Below are 24,068 nucleotides of genomic sequence, written 5' to 3'. Positions count from 1 at the left end.
AAAAGCCTATGAATCGTACGGGGCTCAGGAGCTGAGCCCAAAGGGAACAGGCACTGCGGGATGAGTCTGTTGTCCCCACCGATGGCTGGTGTCCCCGTACCTGCCGGCGTCCTTAGATATGGTGACGGTCACATCCAGCCCCAGCGCTGAGACTCTCTTGCAAACGGTGTCCATGTCGATAATGGAATCGATGCATTCTGGGCCACCTTCGACGCAACACTGAGAGCCCGGGCAGAAACGGCAGTTGTCTAAGCCTTTATAACCTACGTTATGGCCACACTTCTCCAGAGTTACAGTCGTAGCCATACCCGAAACACCTACATGAACCACCAGCTACAAGAGAAAAGAAACACTTTAGATCAACCAGCGGACAAACGGTGGAAAATCAACAGCCTGCTATTCCCAGTTAGAGACTGATGGAGTTGTTACAGGAGTTCCTGCATGAATATCACAGTAATAAGTCATTTTATCAATGAACTCGTGGGTCCAGTACAGAACAATTCTTGTTTCACCCCCTCCTGGCCTAAAGTGTAATTTAATCCGGGTCAAAATGCAGGTTGGCAGGTTCAGAGCCGAGCCCACCGCTGAAGAGCCCAGGTGGCACAGACTAACCGCCAGCTGTCTAGACAGCCCTTAGCAGCAGCCTCTTCGCACCGACTGCTCCCGTTAATTGGAGCACTCTAAGCTGAGCTGTAAAATTCTACAAATTCACATGTTCTCGCAAGAAAAGAGGGAAAGACCTAGCGAGGGGCTACCAGGCTGAACATACATTAAAAATGGGACTTCACATTACGTTCGTTGCTGTAAGCAGGACAGATTTCAACCGTGTGCCCTGTCTCTTCTCCTCCTGCCTGCACTCACTCACTTGCGGACTGTGCTTTTTCCATAATGCAGGAATGAGTCTTTGCACTGTCTGGTATTCAACTGGGACTTCATAGACATGCAGATCCACGTCATCTCGCAGTCCTAGCTTCTCCAACTCCTAAGAACGTAAGGAAACAAAGCCAAGATGGTCAGACACGAGGAGGAGGATATACTCAGCAGAGGATACGCTTCAGGAAGGTTTAAGGGCAGAGTGAGTCTGCTGTGAGGGACTAACATTAACTCACACCGCAGGCTGTATAACCTTGTAAACAGCACTGTGAAAAAAAACCAAACCCAGACATAAGGGGGAAAACAAAGACATCTCTCCACCTGTGTTAACAGTCTTCGACAGGACCGTTTGTTTTGCTCTGATGTGTGTGTAACAAAGAAACCAACATTTAACTGACAATAGTTATCAGCAACACCCACACTCAAAAGAAAGGTTGGCTACATTATTTATAGTCATATTCACTTCTTGAAAGAACTAGGTATTATGCAGAGAAAGTAGAATCGGGAGGATTATATTCATCGTCTAATTTGTCCTTGCTCAGGACTCCTGGCCCGGAGAGCAAATTCCTATCTGTTTGCAGATAAAGAGCTCTCAGGATTAGGTGACGGTGCTACCAGGCTCCGTTCTGTGGCTGTGAGTCCCCACAAATATCAGCAAACACTTCTTGTATCAGAAACCGAAGCAACACTGGCACACCCTCCTCAACATATTTGTCTCACTTTTATTTTGGCAGAATCTGGCATACGGTACAGCCTGTTTCCAAAATGTAAAGCAGGTCTCCATCGCTGGCTTCACCTATACCTAATATATTGTACTTAATTTTGCAACATGAGCTGTTACCATTGTAGCGATTCAACTAACGCAGTAAATTATTTTTCCCTCTAAAACATTAACTAAAGCCATGCCTTGAAAACATCCCAAATATCCAGGCAATCAACTTAGCCAGTTTCCTTTAAACATTTTAAAACAGAGTGTCAGTTAAATACCTTGCAGACTTCTTTAAAACCAGAGGGAAGGGGAAGGATTTTTTCTTCCCCCCCCCCCCCCCGTATACCTGACTGGAAAGCACACAGTTTCACCCCAACGCTCTGAGTTCCCTCTACACGCAGCCCACGGTCCTGGACACTTCCCCGTTGCTCTGCTTTGGTCTCCGTTCCAGCACACTCCAGTCTCACCAGTAAGGCTTCGGTTTGAGCCTTGCTCATTTGGTACTTCAGACTTTACCAGTCTAGCCCAGAACAGGACTTCATCAGAAGTGAAACCTTTCAGAGCCATCAAACCCAAACTTTCAAGAATTCAAGGAAAGGATACACCCACATGGTCTGAAGCCTTTGAAAAAAATATTCTTAAAACTATCAGCTGAGCTCAAACCTAGGAGCCTTGTGCAAGTCTACACCAGGAGGCACTTTTCCAGCGGCTGAAGCGACTTCAGCTATCGTGTTTAATTAGTTCCAACAGCATCTCACTCGGATCAAGTTTCCCTCTGATGAAGACAACATTTTTTGGCACTCTGAAAAACTTTACAGCTGCTTTTCAAGACTGTTAAGTGACTGTACATGCCACAAAGCTAACAGCCTTCGTCTGAGTCCTCTGGAAAGGAGCTGCAAGCGCATCCTTGTCTCTGAAGGCAGAAGGAGCCGTGTGCTCTTGCATCTCTATCGCCAGGCCTGTGTTTCAGTTACAAGAACCAACTCCAGCTTTTCACAAGTTAATACGCAGCAGAAGCGCGTCATCTGGTGCTGCTCTCCTCCGAGATATGTGTCGGTTGAAAAACGCAAGCTTACCCGTGCCAAAAGCTCAAAATGGTTACTCGTGCTAACAGCAGCGGGGCTGCAGGCGCAGCAAGAAAATAACCTGCAACTCACGCTCACAAACCGCTGCAGCATGGATCAGAGGTAGAAACACCAATGTAAGACGTCATCAGACTATCAAAGGGCTTTTCAAAATACTCTTGAATGATTGAGTTATCTCTATTTCAGGTTCGGATTCAGTGCTCAGAGCCAAGAGCTGCTCTTTCATGCAATTCTTAGGCTTTCTTTTCCTGCACACAGAAATTATACTTGCAAACTTCAGGGATTAGCTATTTTCGGCGAAGCTTACTCCATTTCAAATCTTGTATTTCCCTAAGTTTAAAAGTCTTCCAAATTAAAGACAGTTAAAAGGAGAGGACAAGCTGAGGTTTTTGGACTCCTCCAATCCCACCTCCTCTGTATAAACATGAGCCGTATCAGTATCTTTTTTTTTCTGCAGTTATCAGCAGGAGTTGTTTCTTTACTGAGAAAAAAACCAAACGTTGACACTTGCATGGACAGACCACAGACAGTGCAACAAGATTTAAGATAACTAAAGGCAAGAGTAAGACTTTCACGGACCAGCAGATATGAGCAACAACAATGATAAATCACTTACTCTGGCTCTGAGGGCAAGGCTGATATTAAAGGCTTGCTGTATTGATTAGTGTCTGGCACACACAGACATTCATTACCAGAGATGGATGCTAAGTGATGTTTCATCACATCTTCTTTACACAAATCTGCCTTCAAAACGTTAGCTGGTTTATGTGGTGCGTTAATAAAGTAAGTAGTTTACAAATGAGCGTATTCAAATACAAGTCAGTCTCTTTAGGAAGATCTGCAGAGCGTTAATTGGTAGGAATTCATCATCACTTCTCTAAAGAGCGTGAAACAGCTCCTAAAGAGGAATTTGATGGCAGAAAGTTTTACCGGCTGAGCAGAACGAGCATCAAACCTCGGGCCGTGTGGGCTGCACCGTCTCAGTGACAGCTACCTTCTCCAAAGGCAGACACACTAAACTGTAGCTTTACAAATTCACAACTTTCTTTTAACCAAACACAGCGTTCGGGCGCTTCCATTCAATAATAAAGATGTACGCTGGCCCCCAGACAACTTATTACCCGCAGCCTTGTATACCTGACAAATATAGAAAAACGAACATGTTTGACCGATTCCCTGACCCCTCAACAATGGTCGTCTTTGTGAGCCTTTAATATCCTTATCAGGTCTGTCTAGACACCCTGACAGCAATTGTCCTTAGTAATGTCAAAACGCACTCTGACCTCTCTCCTCCTCCTCCGGCTCAGCCAGAAGCACTTCGGGGGGATGAGGGCAGGAGCCCATTAGCTTCACAGTCCACGGGGCACACCTGTGTCTGCACCTAAGTCACACCGGGGAGGCCAGAAAACGCACTGAGAAAGCCCGTTTCAGTAACAACTTCTTGAAAGAAAGGTCTCTCCCAAGCAAAAATTGCAGCTGAAAAAACTCCTCAAAGGAAATATTAAAACAATGAAAACACGGATTGGCAAATCCACGTTAACACCGAGTATTTTTACCGTAAGCCTCAAAAAAGAAAGCGGAAAGAAGTTATTCTTCCCTCTGAATTTATAGGAAATCTCTTCCCCATGAGTAAAAAATCCCCAAACATTTCATCTTACCATTATTAGATTGCTACTGCCACTAGTTAAGGTACCCACGTGTAAAAGTCGTTCAGCTTTCAAAACCGAACAGCTATACTAGAAATTCACTGCAGTCTGGGGGACAGACACACCGTATCCGAGTTCTATACAAGCCAAATAAAACCAAAAAGAGGACTGGAAAGAAAAGCAGAGAATTTTATCCTCGGGATGCAGAATAATAAAAGATGTAATAAACCAGAACTAGCTTAGCCCTAAAGCTAGGAAGGACTTACAAAGATTGTTTAATTGATTTTTCTTCTATTAAAATGCAGATCACACCGTCTGGGATTCAGAAACTCAGACACGCCTTTGTGTCCACTCAGCTCCATGAAGTCCCCTGTCTGAAACTTGCACAATGCCCAACTCGCATGTGCTCAAAGACATGCTGTTCCTTTTTGTCTGGGCCTCTCAGGGCTGAGACGGGGTAAGGAAAGGCAAATCCTCCCCGCTGCCTGAAAGTTGATGTTTTTAGTTAGAAGCTAGCATGAGCTGTTCAATGGGACTCGGAGGAAGACCGGCTCCGACGCAGCAGATCGCACACCACCAACTGTAGTTTTATACTCTCCAAACACCCCCAAGCCCATAAAATGAATTTAAAATGCACGTGATTACTTCATCTATCAGCCACACAGCTGAGCAGCCTCGAGCTGCTGGGCTGAAGGAATGACACGCCATTTCTCTTTACAGGAATTATACATCAGGTTTGGTTTTGTAAGCAACATCCGAACACCCACCACTCTTCCTGTCCCAGAAGCACAATACCCTTTTGTCTATCTCCTCTAGAATAAAAGTAGCTTGTTTACAACAACTGACATTACACAAGAACAAACCAAATCAATTAGCCTCACTACTACATTTCAGTAACATGTTGGGGTTTTTTTCCCCACATACACAGCTTGCATTTTTCCCCAAACCTATACAAAGCAAACCCCAACTCAAACATATTAATTTCCAAAAGGCTCTTGGAGGCAAAGGTTTTGTCTTCTCATAGCAGCCAACACATTAGACATCTGGACATTAGTTGACCGTAATTGATTAGAGTTTGTGATTTAATTTAAAAGCATTCTAAAGAAGATATTAATCTCAGAGCTCTGAAGGGAAGGAGAGATGTGTTGGGGAGAAAAATAGATTTAATTCCCTGGGCAACTGTACTAAAAGGTACCCTTGAATTCCCAGTAGCTTTGTCATAAACCACATTCAGAAGTGACAAATAAACAGGATAACGTGGCAGCACTGTCCCTAGCTAACGCTTTTACAACCAGCAACCTTAATTCCTCGGCTGGGTTAGGGCACCTAGCAAGAGTTTGATTTCTTCTTCTGGCCTCGTTTGTGAATATATCAGCGTTAAGATGAGCACGCTCACGCAGATACGCAGCTACAAGTGGCATAAACTTGATTTGTTTGAGCGCGTACAATCTGCTCGAGCAACGATCCTCCGCGAGCGCCCCTGTCTCCAGCAAGGTCCATCGAGCACCACCTGCTCCGGAGCCACAAACACTGCCTGACCCCCCGACGCCTCCTGCTCCGCCGCCGAAAGCAGGCGGCCGCAGAAGGAACCGAGGGGAGAAAGGAGGCAGCGGCGGCTGCTTTGCTTTGGAGTCGGGGTCCTGACAGTCAGACCCACGTTGGACGACGCTGCAGTGTGCTCGAGTCCACAAAACTACCAGGTGGGAGTCTCATTAGGGATGAGACTTGGCTTAAAGGTTAACCAACTTGCCCAGATCCAAGCTAGAGCTGAGAGAAAAACATGAAAATTCTTCAGGGTTGGTTTGTTTATTTATTTTGAATTCTCTACGGCAGAGGAAGATTCCAGACTCCCTGCCCCATTTAACATCTTTCAAATCTAGGAAGTTAGCCTATGAATTCCTTACTTGCTTCAGCTACATTAACTCAGTCTCATTAAATTCTAGAGCTAAGGGATTGTTTTCTGAGAAGTGAATAAAACATTATCCAGCTGACCATCTGGATATCTGGAGCGAGCTGGTCTCAGTTAATAAACTGGGAAGAGAAGTTACAAAAGAGCTGCAAACCAAAATTGGTCAGATACGTTATCAGCACGGCGCTCTGTTTTAACTCACGAAGAACGAAGTTATAGCGTTACCTGAACTGCAATCCAACTGGCGTTAACGGCGTGCTCTCCGAACGGACCAAACCCTGGAAGAGAAGTAAAAATCCACAGTGATGAGGTCATCCTTACAGGTTTGACTAAACTTAAAATTGCAAAGCGGTCGGCGCTTTCCTGGTTTATATACCCTGAAAGAAAACCCACTTCTTCTAATGCCCAACCCTTATTAACTTTACATCCAAGTACTAAATAAAGAGACCTTCGCAGAAATGTTTGAACCACGCACCTTTTACTGTGAAGGAAAACAATAGCTTGCCTCAAAAGAAACTCTCTTCTCCCAGCAGACACTGGGGAAGCACATTTTTTTCTTCCTGACCAGGTTAGAAAAACTTGTTATTAACAGATAAGTTGACCGATGTCACGGCATGAGAATCATGATTGGATTTTCTACTCCTGATTGTTTTAGCCCACAAATGCGGACAAGCCTGTCTCAAATATTTCCTCTCTGCTCAGGACTTCACCAACATCTCCGTTAGCATTAGTTATGCCTTACGAGGAAATAAAACAAAATGCTGCTAACAACCCACCTAGGCCAAGCAGCAAAGGTTATGATAGCATTATCAAAAATACTTACCCACCACGTCTACATTTCCTAATGAGTAACTTAGAGTTAACTAGTAATCCATAACATCTTTTCCTGAGCAAGCACACAAAGGTTAGGCCATTTATCTGGGTGCAACGTCAATATGCTTTAATTTAAAATGTCAGAGTTACCCTATGAGCCTAATGCAATTAAGAGACATAAATTTTGTCTAACTCGTGAAAGCATTTGAGAGGGACTACAAATATTACATGACACGTTAATGGAAACATTCTATTTGCTATCAACAGTAAGTCTGAGGTTACACTGCACATGACGACGTAAGGAATTTGCACAGCATGGGCTCGTCCGCACCGATGGATCTCCTACAGCCTAACCAACGTCGATATCTCCGCAGAATAAATCTTCCAAAGGTCTCCACAAAATCAAAATGTAGGTGTGTTTTCCTGCGAGCAAGCCTCCAATGTTACCAAGGCAAGCTGCGACCGCAGCACCGGGGAACGACTCGAATATCAAACGCCTTTTCAGTAGTTTCTGCCAGTCAGGGATGCCCTACACAACTCTCCAGAAACAAACAATCGTGACCTGCTAGGTTGAATTCCTAAAGAAATCACAGTAGTCTTACAAAAGAAATAAAATCTATTTCTTTTTAACAATTCAGCCGCTGGAAGGCTGAAATTCTACAGGTGCCCACGCATGTAACGTAACCCTCTCACTCTGAAGCCAAACGCAAACTGGCACAAATACAACTGTGGGCTATTGCTCCTCTGACTCATCTCCTATATAGATCCCTCGAGTTATCTCTTTCGCAGAAGATAAGCAACTTTGTCGACAGCATGAAACTCCACCGAGCATGCCCAGGAGTTCCTCCGCATCCACAATAGGGCCCTCCAAGGCTCATTAGCAGTAAACCAGCTGCAGAGATCTTTATGGGATTATCTCCTTAAACAGTTCTAAAATTGCACACAAATAATACTTATCCTCAGCGAGCACATGCTCGGAACTGAACGGGAACACAACGCCACTGCTAGTTTTAAAAAGGAATTCAGTGTGACATCGACTACAGATTGTCAAATAAGGGTAGACCTGATAACCACTGCGTTTTAGAAACAGACTTCCCTGAAAACAGAAGAAAAAAGAGAGAGAAGTATTGCAAGCGGCAGAGTATTTACTGACGCAAGTTTTCTGTTTAGTCACCGCCAAGTGCGGCCGCTCGGCACTAGACACAGGTTTGGGAAAGCCAGAATTTGCTGCCACCTGCTTCTTCGCTCTCTGCAACTGCTCTCTGCAAAGACACTTGCCTCCAATTAAAACCGCTCCAGCGCATCGACGACAACAAACCCCTCGCCCCCACGCTCGCTATTCAAACGGCCTCAACTTCAGCTGCTGGGGGTGGTGGTGGTGGGGGGGAGATCTGAATAGTTTCACCAAGTTCCCCATTTGTCACAGAACTGCCTTCCCCACAAATCAAGCCGGCCGGCCTTTGTACCCCAGGGAAAGGAGCCTGACAAGCTCTCGCCTGCGATGCCGGGGCCTTTTCATTCCCTCCCTTATTCTTCCCCGAGGCGCTTCTGCCAGTGCTGCGTGGGTGATTTTGGTAACAGCTTCGACACCTTGACGGCTCAGGATGGGGTGGTCAGCCAGCAAATGCCCCCCCCCCCGCCCCCACCTGCACCCCAATTGTTTCTCCCGCTCCTTGGGAGATTCGCTCCCCTTCCTTCCCCAACAAGCAAACCCCTGGGGAGGATGCGGGATGGAAAAGGGGGATCCCAAAGCCCCCTCTGTGTGGCCAAGCCGCTGCAAAGCCCCTCACGGAACAGCGTGCACCCCCCCAGCTCCTGATACCCCTCACCCACAGCAGCCCCGTCCCCGTGTCCCCCAGATCTCGCCCTCCATCCCCAGACCTCCCGCTTATCACCCCACACAGGGCACAGCCCCTCCAAAACAGCCCCCCAGGGTACAGCCCCCCCATCCATCCCCTCCTTAGTCACTCCCGACAGGACAGCAACCCCCTCCCCGCAGCTCCTGGCATCCAGCGCCCCTCACCTCAGGGAAGGGGTCCCCCCCCTACCTCACCCTCAGCCCCCTCCATTCACCCCCTCACCGGCCCGCAACAGCTCCCCCCGCCGCCGCCGCCCCGTACCCGTCACCACCACCGCCCGCCGCGGCTTCTCCATCGCGGCTCCGTCCCGCCGCCGCCGCCCCGCACTGAGCGCGCGGCCCCGCCCCGCCACCGAGCGCGCTCCGCCCCGCCGCCTAGAGCGGCCCCCCCGCCACCACCGAGCGCGCTCCGCCCCGCCGCCTAGAGCGGCCCCCGCGCGGCCACAAAGCGCGCTCCGCCCAGCCGCCTAGAGCGGCCCATGCCCGCCGCTTCCGCCGCCGGGGCGGAAGTCGCTCACCGGGAGGGGCCGGGCGGCGCCGGGGCCCGGAGCCGCTTCACCGTAGAGCGGCCCGCTCTGGGCCTCGGGGGGAGTCTGTAAGGGGCTCCGGCCCGGCCGCCTCAGCGCGGGCCCCGGTGGGAATCGGTTAAACCGTTACAAAACGCTCAGCCTGGTCCACGCGCGGCGTTCTCCGTCCCCCCCGGGAAGGGCGGGGGGTGGGGAGAGCACGAACCGGGGCCTGGATCCGCGGGTACCGGGAGGGGCCTCTGGGACGCCGGCGCGTGCACCGCGGGGCACTGTGGGTGCGCCCCGCTTCCCGCCCCGCTCTTCCGTTTGCGGCGCTGTCGTAAAGGCGCGGACCGGGCGCCGCGGCGTTGCTTTACGGCCGAGGCCGTATTCCGAGCTCTGATTGGCTCCGCCGGGGCCGCGCCGCGCTCTGATTGGCCCCGCGCGGGGCCGGGGGCGGTTTGAGCGGCAGCGCCCGGCGCGGCGGTGGCTCCGCGGCTCCGGCACGATGGTGAGTGGCGGCGGGGCCGGCCCGGGGGTGTCAGGGCTGGAGCCGTGGGGAGGGCCTGGCTCGCCTCTCTCCGCCGCCGGGGGCGGCGTACCCGGTGTCGCGGTCGGTGTCTCGGTTCCCGGCGGTGCCTGAGGCCTCTTTCCTCTCTTCCTCTCGTAGCTGCCTCTGTCCCTGCTGAAGACGGCGCAGAACCACCCCATGGTGAGTACCGGTAGCGCGGCCCAGCCCCGGTCCCCACAGGCCACCCCGGCCTTGGGCTTGCCGGTGCGTGCGGGTGACACCGGGGCAGGTTCCTGTACCGGGGCTAGGCCGGCGCCCCGTGACTCCCGTCTCTTGCAGCTGGTGGAGCTGAAGAATGGGGAGACGTACAACGGGCACCTGGTGAGCTGCGACAACTGGATGAACATCAACCTGCGGGAGGTCATCTGCACGTCCCGGGTAAGGCCGGAGCTCCCCGCCCCGGGCTGGGGTCACCCACCCTCCGTGCCCCCGGGGAGCGTCCCTGAGGGCGCTGGGCTGGCTCTGCTGTAACTCAGAGGCCATCGCTCCTGTGGAATGCAAATGCAAATTTAATACAGTTATTTATAATATCTGTAACAAAGGAACACGCGTGCGCTCTCGAGCGGGGTGGGTTTCTGCGCAGCACAGAGGGGCTGTGTGAGTGTTTCCCCTCCAAGAGGGTTCCCGGTGTGAGGCGGGGGGGCCGCAGGATGGGGCACGGTAGCCCGTGCTGTGATGCTGAGCTGGGTTTCCCAAGAACGGAGCCTTCATCTGTCACACGCTGTCCGAGAAGTGAGAGCTGCTTCAAACGCCACGCTGACTTTTATTAACTTGCTTCTTTCTCACCCTCTAACTCTCCACATCAAAACGGAGGAGCCTGTTGTTTACCCATGCCGAGGCTCTGCGCCGTCTGGTACTTTTGCCCGTGGCCAAAGGTGCTCCAGAAGATTGTGATCTGTGTTTTGGGCTTTGACCTCAGTCAGAAATGTCTGGTCTTGTCCCTGCCAGCTGTGCACTGTGGGAAGCAGCAGCCGGATGAATGTCGGCTGTTGCTGCTCTTTCCCTGCCCCGAAACATCAGAGCTCTGTGGGAGACACTGGCAGAAATCCTCGTTCCTCTGAAAAATCTCTCTGCAAACCCCCCAGTACCTGTTGTCTCCACAACAGGAAAGTTCTGAGCGGTATTGCCGGGACATGGAGGCACGTTTGTGCGTCAGCATGACAGAGTAAACGCCCTGAGCGAGGTTTGAGGAGGGACCTTTGGGGCAGAGCAGTGGGGTTAGAAATTTGTGGGTTGTGGTGGGACAAACTGGGAGGGAACTGCTGTTGAATTTAGCAGGAGGGGGACTAAGAGGAGGCCCACGACACGGGTGATGTTGTCCTTCTCCTTGAGAAACCGCATCCTATGGCTGAGTGCTCTGCTGTGGAAGAGCAGTAGCTCATCTTTTGTCCCCTCTGAGTGATCTAGAGGGATCCCGTCACACAGGATAGCAGCCAGGCTCATCAGTTGTGCCTTAAAAAAACAAAACACAAAGCTCCAAAGCCCGAGTGAAAGCGGCGCTGGAGCCACTGCCGGGGTGGTACTGGTGGGGACTGGCCACTAGATGGCACGGAGCGGCGGCGGACGGGTAGCCCCGGCTCGGGAGGCGGTTGTTTACTCCAGGGAGGCCGGAACGAGGAAGCGAGGGAGCCTGGCTCCATCCCTTCCTGCATCCCGAGCCAAGGAGCAGCCAGGCAGATCCAAGGCAGGGCGGGGTTTGCTGGGTGTCTTTTGGAAGAGGACTGTTTCGCTCTGTCTTGTCTTGTGTGCGAAGGACTTGCCTGTACAGGCAGAGTTGCCCCAAATAACTCCTGGGGTGGGGGGAACTGACTATTTTCTCCCAGGAGAGAAGGAACGAGGCGTTCTTGTTTAGCCTACTCTTCTGGGACATGACAGATGCCTCGTCCACATGCTGCCATTTGAGAATCGCTGGGCTCGAGCGATCCCATCTGCAGCCAAACCCTGACGGAGCCGCTGCCGAGCCGGGGCTGTGGTGGCGGAACGGGGCGAGGTGGGTCCCCGTCCCTCCTCCCAGTTACATCATGGGCAGCTGAGTTGTTGTTCAGCTTCGCTCGATTCCTATTCCCACAGCCGCCCTCGGTATGCGGGAAGTGAAGCCCTGATAGGTTGCGTCCTAGAAAAGCCCTGAAACTGCATTAAACAACTAACAAACAACATCTAGAGGTGGCTGCTCCGTAACTGGCCACCTGGAGACTTTTTCAATATAGATATATAATCTGTAAGCTCCTTATTTTCCACAGCTGCAGTTACTGTGCTCTGGTGGCACACACCCCGCAGCCAGCTGGCTCCAGACCTGCCTCTCTGCTCCGTCCACACCCCAGAGGAGCGAAGGAGCGAGGTGACTCCCAGCTGAAGCGGCTGGAGAAGAAACCCAGCTGTGCGGACGCCTTTGCCGCAGCTGAGTTTTTCTTGCCAGAGTTGGTTGTTCGTTGCTGTTGTGTGTAACTAACACCCCTCGCCTCTCTGATCCCACTTTCGATTCCCTTCTTACATGAGAAGGGAAGGTGCTTGTTTCCTCAGCCGCCTCTTCCTTTATTTTCTGCGAGTGTTGGAGGCAGTTGTGGAACAGATTGAAACTACAGTTGCTCGTGGCTGAGTGCCCTCCGCCCAGGTTGTAGGGCTACGTGTTTTGGAGGGGAAAAAAACCACCCTTTTTTGCAGTTAGTTGCAGATTAATGCTTTCAGAAAAGATTGGCGGAGCTGGCGCGCTCTCCAGAAGGGATAGAAATATTCAAATGCCTCAGAAGTGATACAAAAACACCAGGTTTTGTTCGTAGCCTAACACGTTGCTCCCCAATAGGATGGAGACAAGTTCTGGAGAATGCCAGAGTGCTACATTCGTGGCAGCACGATTAAATACCTGCGTATCCCCGATGAAATAATTGACATGGTGAAAGAAGAGGTGGTGTCCAAGGGCAGAGGCCGTGGTGGGATGCAACAGCAGAAGCAACAGAAGGGCCGTGGTGTTGGAGGTGCTGGACGAGGTAACGATCCTGTTTGCTTTTCAGCTCGGAGAGGGGTGAGCGGGATCCCTGCCTTTAAATTTCACCTCTTGTGTAAGGAACAGCTCTTGCTTCTCAGCTTTAATCCCAGGACTGGGGGAAGCTGGAGCCGCTCCTGTGCCAGATCTAGCTGAGCGAGTGTGTTGCCTCGCCTGTAAGGCAGCCTCTGCCAAAGAATAGAACGGATTTGTGCCAGGGATGTGCCTCCCTCATTACTGGGGTTGGGCAGGAGCCTAAGAGAGTCTGAACTTGACTGTTTCTACCCCTCCTGGCTAGTTCGGGAGCGTGGCCCTACAGAACTGGTGTCTGTTAGCTTAGCAAGTCTGGGAGGGAAACAAATGGCTATTCTGTTTGAAAATAGACTGGGCTCTGACCATGGTAATGAGAGAAAAACATCATCTTTTCTCCCATTATAATGGGGCTTTTGATCTCCTGACTTGTTGGTTTATTTTTTTAAAAATATCTGAGGGTTGGTGTCCTTCCTGCTCAACATGAATAATTCATGTTTCTGATAAAATGGGAGGTTGCCACTTATGAAGAAATAGGTCACCAAAACAACTCTTCCTTCCCTGCCCCACTTCACACGGTTAGGTGATCTCAGAGCACTTGGGGATATATTTGCTCTTTTCTCCCCGAAGTGTCCTGCTGGAAGCCCAGGGGCCATTTCTCTCCTTTCCTGCTGACCCCTCCTGCCACGTCTTTGCGATTCACTTTGTGGTCACCTCGCTCGGCCCCGGGGTTGCTCTCAGGACAGCCTTAGCCTGCAGTAGGAGCTTAAAATCCCGAGTGTGCTCGCTTGCTACAGCCAAATTGGGTTTGGCCTGGGAGATCTTGGGTTTTAGAAAGAGCCCTGGGGAGTGAGACACCGACAGGCAAAGCCTCTCTGCGGAGCGGCCTTAACGAGCTGCCCGCGTTTTGACTACGTGAGGAATCCTGGTCGGACGGCCGGGATCTACCTGGGGCCATCACGCCACGCCGGGACATGCCATGTGCAGCGTCTCCGACTCTCGGGGACTTCTGGAGGAAAAACCCCTTTAATTTCTGCTTCCCTTGCTACCTCCTGGAAGCTCCGAGCTTGCAAAAATGACCTTTACAAATCTGAAGGCTCCTTTATTTTTCCTCCTTCCCTTTCAGTGTCCAAAGCCCTTGGCATAACAGCTTTTTTGGATATGGTCGTTTGGACAAACATTTTAGCTGAAATATTTTCTCTGCTGTGGAAATATCCACCTTGTGGAGAGCAGAGCTGAGCTCTGTTTGAGGTGGAGTTCCCTGCTGTTTTGATGTGCAGCTTGAATTCGCTGATGGAATATTTTAAAGGGAAGCTTCGGCATTTGCTAATTAGTTAAAAGGTTTGGCTCTCATTACTGAGACATGAAGGGAGGAGGGGAAAAAAAAAAAAAAGGGCAGGACAATTTTGTTGAGAGGCCGGCAGGCAGAAGTAAAGCTATAATTGTGCACACAGTTGAAAGGATTATTGTTTCTGACACTGGTAATCCTTCGTCTTTGACTTCTCGGCTTGCCAAATTCAGAAGTACAGCAGCCTTTGCTCTGGGAGCAGCCGGAGCCCTGTGAGCATCCCAAAGACTGCGGGGTTAGGAGCAATTTGGTTTTTGCCTCTGGTTTAGGCACGTCTCCTCGATGAAGCAACCAGAGCAGAGGGCTCTAGAGAAGCTTTTCTGCCTGGTGCCCAGACTGGGTGTCCTTTGGGTTCTGCCTTTTGTGAGAAGGTGGCTGGGCAGGGTGGATCCACGGTCCCTTTATCGCTTGCGCGATGCCAAGATAAAAATTACTGCCTAGAACAGCTGTTTGGGGTGAATCTGAGCAGGGAGGGGAGGGCGGGGGTGGGCTCAGCTGCTCCCACGACAAAGATGGACGCAGCTCTCGGGTACGAGGACGCTCGTACGTCTGCAGCGGGTCTCACCGCAGCCTCCGGATCCTGCTGCCTGGCTGGCAGCGCGCTGTGCCCGGTGCCTTCTCCGGGCCGGCGGATCGCTCTGTCCAGCAGCGAGGTGGTGACAGAGGGATGTATTTTTCCCATTTTGTAGCTGAGCGGTCTTCAAAGCGAGTCACCCTCTTCGTTGCTTTTGGTTTGCCCTTACAGCTCTCGGGGGGACACAGTATAACCCGCTCATCCCAGCGGGTTTAAAACATCGCTTCCTTGGTTCCATTTTTCAGAAGTTAACTTCGATTTCCTGTGATAGCACAGCTAGCTAGAGGGCTCAGCACACCGGGGAGGTATCACTGAACTTGCTCGAAGCGGGGATAAATTTATGCACCTTGTAAATACAGGGTCTGGAACTGACAAGGGAGAGAGCTAAAAGTCCTGGGTTTGCTTCTAAGACTAGAAAGTAAGCGTGCGCTTGGGTAAAGCACAAATAACTGTAAAGCTCTGAGTGGCTGGGAGATGTTGTGGGCTTACGGTGATGCTGCTCCATCCATGCTCTTCCTTTCTGCCCCGTAGGTGTGTTTGGTGGCCGTGGCCGAGGAATACCCGGCAGTGGAAGAGGCCAGCAGGAAAAAAAGCCAGGCAGACAATCAGCAAAGCAATGAGAGGCTGTCTGCGCCCTGGCCGGGGACAGTGCTGCGGTGCCGGTTGGTTTTTATCACCTCAGGATTGCCATGTGTTCAAAAACGTTCCCTTCCTACTCTTCCGTCAGTTGATCAGTGCCCGAATCGTGTAGTTTGGAAGCCCCTCGCAATTTAATCTGGTAAAGTGGAGTTATTCGCTCCTTGTAGTCAGCAAATGATTGGAAATATTTAAAAAAAAAAAAAAAACATTCATGGGTAAGGACCTAGGTTCTGCCTTCTCCTGAGAGTGAAAGCACTATTTAATTTTTCAGGGTCACCAGGTTTAATTTAAAAAGATTATCCTGTACAGTGGTACAAGAACGAAGGCAAACACTTTCTGGATTGTTCGGATTTTTTTTTTTTTTTTTAATACTTGAAACTTGGGAAACTTGTTGCATTTGTAAACAGATGCGAGTGTTTTGGTTTAAAAACACTGAACTTGAGGATATTGTATCTTTACATGATTAGTCTTAAGGGTTTGGGGTTTTTCAAAAACAACAAACTTTTAAGCTGTTGCTTATGTTCTATTTCTGGCCAGTCAGTTCTGTCTCTCTCCTATGGCTTAAAGGAGAGATTGGAATGAACATTGCATTGGCCTTCAGGGGTTGTTTCCAAGAGAGCTTTGTGATAAATGAGGGTTTCCCAATTAGTGTATTACTAATTTGACTTCAGATTAGAAGTTTCCTTTAAAGGAAAGGGTTTTCTGTGTGTTCTTGCGGGAGGCTGGTGTGCCCCTTACTTTTCATGGGTGTTTTTATTTTCTGAAAAGCAACCAAGCTGTTGATTTATTTTTCCCTCCACTTTGAAAACTCCCCCTCATGCCTGTGACAAAATCCTGAACTCTGACAACATTTCTCAAGCTTATTCCTTCTGTAGTGATTGACTTCACTACACCTACTTGTCACGTCCTTTTCTGGTCACTGATTATCTTTCCTTGGGGACACAGACCAGCGTGGGGAGCGTGTAGGTTAAGAAAGCTCCTGTGAATTCCCAGGTCGGGTTGCTCCAGTCTTCCATTCCCCGGGGTGCAGGGTCCCCTGAGCAAAATGCACCCACAAAATATCCTGGCTGATCTGAATTGAACGTCTGCATGGGGGCACGGGGGGGGAAAGAGGCTCTGGCTGTGCCTCGACCCCCCCGAATGGATGAAACGGCTTAATTTTAGGGGAAAAGCTGATATTGTGACTTGTTCTGAAGAGGTTTTTTTTGGTTTGTTTTTGGTTTTTTTACAACCGATTCCCATACTGAAGCCTACTCTTTGCCAGCACCACTGTATTGAAAATGAGTAAAGAACATGCTTTTATATATACTTATTTTTTTAATGTTTATAGAACTTGTGCGCAGTGGTGAGTAGGAATAAATCACCGACCTCTACCAAACGACTCCCTCTCTGTCTGCCACGGCGCTGAGCTCTGCCTGACCCCGCGCGCGCTCCCGCAGCCGACCGGCTTCTTGCCTAAACCCTTGCTCAAGGCCTGGTCTAAGTAATAAATCCCCAAGCAGACGGGTTAAACCTTTGGTTTCTAACAGCAGCCACGTGTTCTCTGTGGCCGCCTTGCCTCGGCGAGGCGTTCACCAGCAGCGCCAGCGCTCGAGCCCCATCCCGGGCGAGCCGGCTTCTGCCAAGGAGCCGATTCCAGGCGATGGGAACAGGGCACACGTGTCCTCCCTCCTGGAAACTCGGTCTCGACATAAACACCCGTGTGGCATTTTAACAAAGCCCAGGCTGAGCCCTGTGTCAGACTTTCCCTTCCCAACCTGCTCCCTCCCTTTCGTGTCCCTCCAGCCACAGAAACTCCGTGTGTTACAGCTGCCTTGGTGAAAAAGGAAACGGCTGCAGCGCTGTCTGGATTTTAAGGTCTGTTCTGGCCAGATAAATCTTCACCGCAACAATGGGACCTTTGGCTTCGGCTCAGGGTAGAGTCCTCTGAGTACGCCTTATCTCCTGGCGAAGCTCTGGGGTCAGGCGTTGGAGCTCGTTAAGTTCTGCTTTCGTTTAATTACAACCACGGCCTTTAGCAGCCTTCCCTGCTTGCCTCTCCCCTTCCTTTTTCCACCTCTGTAGGAATATTTTTGTCCTGAGCCCTGGCACAGCCCCTGTAAGGGCAACTGGCCCCATGGGGCAGCAGGTTGGGTGGAAGATGGCATCGAGTGCAACGCTCAGCTGTGGCTTTGGGCCTTTTTGCCCCAAAAATGGGTGTCTGGGGCTGTTGTGTGCTCCAATCCTGCCCGTGGCAGCGTGGGGAGGGGTGCAGGGAGGTGAGGCATGGCTGAAATGAGAGGGGGGAAAAAAAAAAAAAAAAGAAAACCAAAACAGGGAGGAGCGAGATAAAAGCAACAAGCAGAGAAGAGGAAAAAGGTCTGAGCCTTGCTGCCGGCGTGGGTGGGTGTGCGCAGCCTGGCAGGGCAAACACGTCCCGGCCGGAAAGACGGGCTGGGTTGGCAGCGGGGTGGGGGGGGGGGGCACACACACACCAAGCAAAGGCCACTGTGGAAACCCTCCCCGCTCCCTTCTCGTGACATTTTCGTGGTGGCCGAGCCGGTGGCAGGTCCGGCAGCCACGGCGCTGGTGCTGCGGCACGACGCTGCCGGCCGCCCCGCAGTGACTCATAACTTGTGTGCCTCGCCGGGGAGGCAGCACAGGAATAGTTACACACCAGCCGCCTGCGACGCGGAGGGAGTGGCTGCCGAAATATTTCAGGGCTGCGCTAAGCAACTAAAAATACACGTCAAACCCTCCTCCTCTTTTTTGCCTTTTAAAACATGTTTTCTTTCTTTCTTTCTGATTTTTTTTTTTTTTTGTTAATTCTTGTTTTTTTGATTGTTGGAGGCCCATACAGCCCCTCAGGGACCGGCAGCGGGTTTGGGGGCATGCGCTGGCGGCCGACGACTTCTTGTTTTCCCGGCTCGGTTCCTCTCTCCCTCCCTGTGGTGATGACTAAGGGGCGGCTTCCCCTGTGCGCCCAGTGCCCGCGGTGCAGATCCCGGGGCGGCAAACGCTCTCCTGCTCGTTCCCTTTTTGGGGAACTTCTCGGCACACCGGGAGGGCAGAGGGATGCTCGTGGGCACCTTGTTTTGGGTCCAGCCTGTTGGTGGGAGCCGAGAGGCGACACGGCACCTTGTCCCGGCTCATGGCCGGAGCGAGATCAGGCACCACCGGTGTAATGGAGCTTGGGGGGGGAACGCGGAGAGCAGGAGCTGCGCTCGGAGCAGTGAGGATGCTCTGGTGAAGGTGGCCCCGCTCGAGGCTCGTCGTGCCTCGCCGAGGTCCGGCGGCGACGTGGGTTCAACTGAAATCCTCGTTGCCAGCTCCGGGGTAAATATAGCCCGGCTGGCAGGTGGCAAAGCGCAGCGTGACTCAGTGGGCGCTCGCGGGGCCGAGCCGGGCTCCGACGCCTCCGGGAATAGCAGCTTCGTCCCCCAGCCGAGGTGACGGTGGCACTGCCACCAGCGACGGGGACCGCCCCGCTCGCGTTCCCCACGGGCCTGCCCTCCTTGAGAGGCGGAAGGGGCAGCTGAATCATGACCCTCATTAAATGATCATTAAGAAAATGAAGCTGCCGGCTCGCCGCGGGCATCGGGCTGCCACCGGCGAGACAACCTGCGGTGTCTCCGGTGTGGGGACGAGGGACACGTGGGATGAGCACCAGTGGTGGGAGCACATGGTGGGTTGGGGGGGGGACACAGCAGGATGAGCTGTGGGGTGCTGTGACCCTCGGGGAGGGACAATGGGTGACGGGGTTTTGCTGGTGGGTGCCAGCCGGCGGCTGGGCCCGGCCGGAGCGTGGCTCGTGGCTCGCGGCTCGCATCCCTGGCCGCCGGCCAGCCGCTCTTCCAGGGAGGCCCCGGGGCCGGTTTGTTCCTCCCTGCAACTGATTAAAGCACCTACAGCCAAAGCTGGTTCTCATTTTGTCCCGCCGCAGCCCGGATTGCGACGGCGGCGAGGGGGGGACACACGCAGGGGCGCAGGCAGCCACGTCCAGGGGTGCGTCCCAAGCCAGGGGGTCACAGGGCCGGGGCTGGGGGGAGCTGCCTCCCCCCTCCCTGCTCCTCCCCGGGTCCCTGTCCCCATCCCTGTCCCTCGCCAGCCGGGTTTCATCAGGACGGAAAGTCTGAACCTGCCGGTCCGGCCGCCGCCGCCGCGCCCCTAATGACGGGTTGGTGGCAGAAACACGGCCGGCGGCTTCACCTGGGAGCCCCGAGCCCCCCCGGGGGACACCGGCACCGCCACCCTCCCCGGCTCGGGACAGTGGGGGCCACGGGCACGGGGCTCGGCCACGCTCTGGTTTACGTGACGTTTAATCAGCTGGGTTTATTGGGGATTTAATTAACTACAGCTGTAGGGGGAGGGTAGGCCGCTGTTGCTCCCAGCCCCCTCCTCGTGCCTCGGTTTCCCCCAGTGCCGCCCCAGCCCTGTCCCGGTTGTCACCCGTGTCCCCTGTGGCGTGGGCTGAGCCGGGCCGTGTCCCCACACCCGGTGTCGTGCTGTGCCCCACGTCCCATGTCACCCCGGGCCGGTTGGCCGCGGTCGGGCGGGCAGGACTGGGCCGGGCCTCCTCGCTGCCCGGGAGGGCACGGGGCCAGCGCAGCACCACCGGCACCGGGTCCCCCCGGGTCCCCCCAGGGCTGACACCGCTCATTTATCTCATTAGCACGGACCCATCTGGCCGCAATTAGGGGCGGCTCAGCGTCACCCCGGTGTCCCCGGTGAGCGGTACCGGGACCCCTCGGTCTGCACGGCGGGGGCCGCATCCTGCCGGGGGGTGGGGGGGTGTTATCGTCGGTGACGTCAGCTGCTGACGCCGATCCACCCCCTCAGCCGCCCGCGGGCTTGGCCGGCCGTGACGTCTGTCGCCACCGCCGCCGCTTAACTCCTTCCCCGCTGCCGGTCCGGGGAAGGGGGGGCCAGGCCCGGTTGACCCACCGGGACACACCGGGGCTGCGGTGCCCAGGGGGGGAAGGGGGGGTTGGGGACACACGACACGGGGACAGGCGGTGACTTGGGAGGTGCCGGGGCCACGCGCGCCGGGGCGGCCCCGTCCCACGGGGGGGGGGCGGAGAGCGAGCGGGCAGGTCCCGGTGTGACCGGGGCACCGTCCGGCCCCGCTGCCGGTGTAAAGCGCCGGTTCAGCCCCACGGCCTGGCCGGAGGGTCCTGAGGCCCCGCCCGGTTGTGTTTAATTATTAATTAATTAATTAATTAATCATGCATTTGTTCGTCCCTTCCCCAGACGAGCCCCCGGTGCCCGGGCCCGGTCCCCGCCCCTCCCCTCCCTTTTGTACCCCATCAGCCCCGGCGGGGCGCGCGCGCGCGGCGCGGGGCCACGTGACCGCCCCCCCCCCCCCTCGGCCCTGACGTCAGCCCAGGGGCCCTCGCGCTGTTTGTCCCGTTTACCCGCCGGTTGCCCCGGCGACAGCGCGGGGCCACGAGTGGGCGTGGCGCCGCCCCCTCCCCGCCGAGCTGAGGCCACGCCCCTTTATGCAAAAGAAGGCGGGCGAGGACGTCATCTGCAGCCAATGGGAGCGCGGCGCGGTGACGTCACCGCGGCGGCGCCGCCTATTTAAAGCGGCGCGGGGGCCGCGGCGGCGGCAGACGCGTGTGTGCGCGCGCGCAGGAGCCGGGCCGCGGCCGGTGCTACCGGCGCCTTCCCCCGCCCTCCCCTTCCCCCCCCCTCCCCACCCCGGGGCGCAGCGCTCGCCCCGTTCCCGTCTTTTTTTTTTTTGTAATTTTTTAAATTTTTTTTTTTCCTTTCTCTCCCCCCCGCCCCGGCCCCGTTCCCCCGCAGCCGGGCGGGGGAGGAGGATGGAAACACCCTTCTACCATGATGATGTGTTGAGCGGCCTCGGCAGCGGCTTCGCCCCGTCCTCCGGTAGCAACGGGCTCCTCCTGCCCTTCCCCGGCGGCAGCATGATGAAGAAAGACGCGCTCGGGATGGCGTTACCGGAACAGGTGGCGGCGGCTTTGAAAGCCCCGAGCGGCGAAGCGGCGGGGCTGCTGGGCTCGGCCGAGCTGGGGCTGCTGAAGCTGGCGTCCCCCGAGCTGGAGCGGCTCATCATCCAGTCCAACGGGCTGGTGACCACCACCCCCACCAGCGGGCAGTTCCTCTACCCCAAAGCGGCCGCCTCCGAGGAGCAGGAGTTCGCCGAGGGGTTCGTGAAAGCCCTGGAGGACTTGCACAAGCAAAACCAGCTGGGCGGCGGCGCGGCGGGGAGCGGCGGCGGAGGAGGAGGCGGCGGCGGCGGTGCTGGAGGAGGAGGAGGAGGAGGTGGAGGAGGAGGCAGCGCAGCGGGCGAGCTGCCCGCCGCCGGCCTGGCCCCGGAGCCGCCGGTCTACGCCAACCTCAGCAGCTACCCGGCGGTGAGCTACGCCGCCGACCCCGGTCCCTTCGCGGCGCCGCCGCCGCGGCTCCCCCCGCCGCCTCCGCCCCCCCCTTTAAAGGACGAACCGCAGATCGTCCCGGAGGTGCCGAGTTTCGGGGAGAGCCCCCCGCTCTCCCCCATCGACATGGACACGCAGGAGCGTATCAAGGCGGAACGAAAGCGGCTGAGGAACCGCATCGCCGCCTCCAAGTGCCGCAAGAGGAAGCTGGAGCGGATCTCCCGCCTGGAGGAGAAGGTGAAGAGCCTCAAGAGCCAGAACACGGAGTTGGCCTCCACGGCCAGTTTGCTCCGCGAGCAGGTCGCCCAGCTCAAGCAGAAGGTCCTCAGCCACGTCAACAGCGGCTGCCAGCTCCTGCCGCAGCACCAGCACCAGGTGCCGGCGTACTGACCCCCGGGGGACCGCGGGGGGCTCCCCCCCACACCCCACCCCCCCGCTTCCCGCCCCGGGCGCACGGACTTGAGGGGCCCCGCGGGGGTGAGGGGAGGGGGAGGACGGTGAAAAGGGGAAGGGGGGGAGGGAAGGGAGGGAGGGGGGGGGCGAGGGGCCGCCCGCCCCGCAAATGGACTGAGGGGGAGCCCGGGCCGCCCCCCGCCGGGACTCGCGGGCCCCCGCGCCCCAGACATTCCAGTCAGGCCCCAGTAAAACCCCGCCACACCGAGACCCGCCTCTCGCTGTCTGCTGCGCCGGGGAGGGGACGGGGATGGCGGCGGCGGGGGGGTGGATGGGCCCGGCGGGGCCTGGCGCGGCGGCGCGGGCAGGAAGCGGCGCGGCCGGCTGCCATCTTGGGATGGCGGGGGGGGGACGGGACGGGGAGGGCGGCTGGGGGGGTCTGGGGTGCGAAGGGAGGGATGTGGGGTGCTGGTGGGAAAGGGGGGTTACCCCCGCGGCTGGTGAGGGAGGGGAGAGGGGCTCTGGGAGTCCCTGGGGGGAGGGCGAGGGGGGTCCTTTGGGGGTTGGGGGGGGTGGATTTTGTCGGGTGATAAGTGGAGGGTTTGGATGTTGGGGGGTTCCTTTGGGCTGGGGGGGGTGCTCTGGGGTTAATGGGGCTCCCTTGGGGGTGTGTTTGGGGTTACTGGGGCTCTTTTGTCTGGGGGGTGTCTGGGGTTACTGGGGCTCCCCTGGGGCTGGGGGGGGGCGGGCGTGGGGTGTCCCCACAGGTGGGGAGGGAACCCGGCTGCCTGTGGGGCTGCTGTTCTGCCAGACCCCTGGGGCAGCTGGTCCCTCCATGGTTGGGGGGTTCACCAACACCCACCCCACTGCCCTGGCACCCCGGGGTCACCCCATTGGGCCCCGGCGAGGCTGGGCCTCCGTGGTGGCTCCTCCCCGGACTTCAGCAACCGGCCTTCGCTTCCCGGCACCACCATCGCTCCTCCTCCGTGTCCCCCACCTGCGAGGCCTGGTCCCTGCTCCATCCCCCGGAGCAGCACCCGAGGGACGGACCCTTTCTCCCTGGAGCGTTTGGGGACGGTGGCACCGGTGACAGGGGGGTTGGCCTGGTTGCCGCTGGGTAGCCCTGGCCTGTTCCAGCCGAGCCGTGCCATACCGTGCCAACACCGAGGATCGCCTCGCTGGCGGGGAGCCCAGCACGCTGGGGCCCTGCCGTGGGTGGTGGCGGGGGGAGCGTGGCCACCCCGGGGACCCGGCACGGTGCCGGGCCGGCTGCGGTTTGTCGGGAGGAAGCGCCCTTCTCTGCTGTGCGGAAGCGGCCCCGTCCCAGCGCGGCCGTGCTGCGCCCCGGATGTGCTGCTCTGCCACGGGGACAGACGGGGCGTCCCCTGCTCCCCACGGCTGCCTCCAGCAGCAGATCCTGTTGTCCTCAGGTCTCTGTGTCCACACATCCTGATGTCTCCATGTTCCCAAATCCTTTTGTCCCCAAGTCCCCAAATGCCCCTGTCCCCACTTGCCCGTGTCCCCAAGTCCCTGTGTCCTCAGATCCCTTTGTCCTCATGTCCCGAAGTCCTCATGTCCCGAAGTCCCCAAATCCTCACATCCTGATGTCTCCATGTCTCCAGAACCTTTTGACCCCAAGTCCCTGTGTCCCAACATCCCAAAGTCCCCGCACCTCCATGTCCCCAGATCCCTTTGTCCCCAAGTCCGTGTCCTCAGTCCCTTTGTCCCCTGTGTCCCAGCATCCCCAAATCCTCACA

At 55.3% G+C, this 24,068-nt stretch overlaps 3 protein-coding genes and 1 long non-coding RNA gene across 11 annotated transcripts in view; 3 read left to right on the top strand and 1 right to left on the bottom strand.

The window, feature by feature from the left end:
• PGPEP1 (pyroglutamyl-peptidase I) overlaps positions 1–9,713 on the bottom strand; it is a 28,708-nt gene extending 18,995 nt beyond the window's left edge. For 3 of the 8 annotated variants that reach the window (XR_012626581.1, XR_012626582.1, XM_074851945.1), the window contains exons 1-4: positions 9,156–9,229; positions 6,448–6,500; positions 866–982; positions 101–333 (exon numbers count right to left, since the gene is read on the bottom strand). Coding sequence is in view for 4 of the 8 variants with exons in the window: in XM_074851945.1 (XP_074708046.1) it covers positions 101–333; positions 866–982; positions 6,448–6,500; positions 9,156–9,189 (437 nt within the window). In the remaining 4 variants the exon portion in view is untranslated. The other 5 variants (XM_074851946.1, XM_074851947.1, XM_074851948.1 and 2 more) reach the window with 5 other exon arrangements.
• LSM4 (LSM4 homolog, U6 small nuclear RNA and mRNA degradation associated) lies at positions 9,619–16,919 on the top strand. Its single transcript, XM_074851949.1, has 5 exons — positions 9,619–9,910; positions 10,070–10,111; positions 10,250–10,348; positions 12,771–12,954; positions 15,434–16,919. Exons 1-5 carry the CDS (start codon positions 9,908–9,910, stop codon positions 15,520–15,522), a joined length of 417 nt encoding a protein of 138 aa, XP_074708050.1. The 5' UTR covers positions 9,619–9,907; the 3' UTR covers positions 15,523–16,919.
• On the top strand, positions 10,355–12,251 carry LOC141935585 (uncharacterized). The gene is made up of 2 exons (XR_012626583.1): positions 10,355–11,960; positions 12,211–12,251. It is a non-coding gene; the product is annotated as an uncharacterized LOC141935585 (long non-coding RNA).
• Positions 16,920–21,133: 4,214 nt separating the features above from the next.
• JUND (JunD proto-oncogene, AP-1 transcription factor subunit) lies at positions 21,134–22,579 on the top strand. The gene has a single exon (XM_074851806.1). It carries the CDS (start codon positions 21,343–21,345, stop codon positions 22,306–22,308), a length of 966 nt encoding a protein of 321 aa, XP_074707907.1. The 5' UTR covers positions 21,134–21,342; the 3' UTR covers positions 22,309–22,579.
• Positions 22,580–24,068: the final 1,489 nt, after the last annotated feature.

Source organism: Strix uralensis, chromosome 27 (assembly GCF_047716275.1).
Source record: "Strix uralensis isolate ZFMK-TIS-50842 chromosome 27, bStrUra1, whole genome shotgun sequence".
NCBI lineage: Eukaryota > Metazoa > Chordata > Aves > Strigiformes > Strigidae > Strix > Strix uralensis.
The sequence above is the reverse complement of the archived record's forward strand: the minus strand, read 5'-3'. Positions and strand labels throughout refer to the sequence as shown.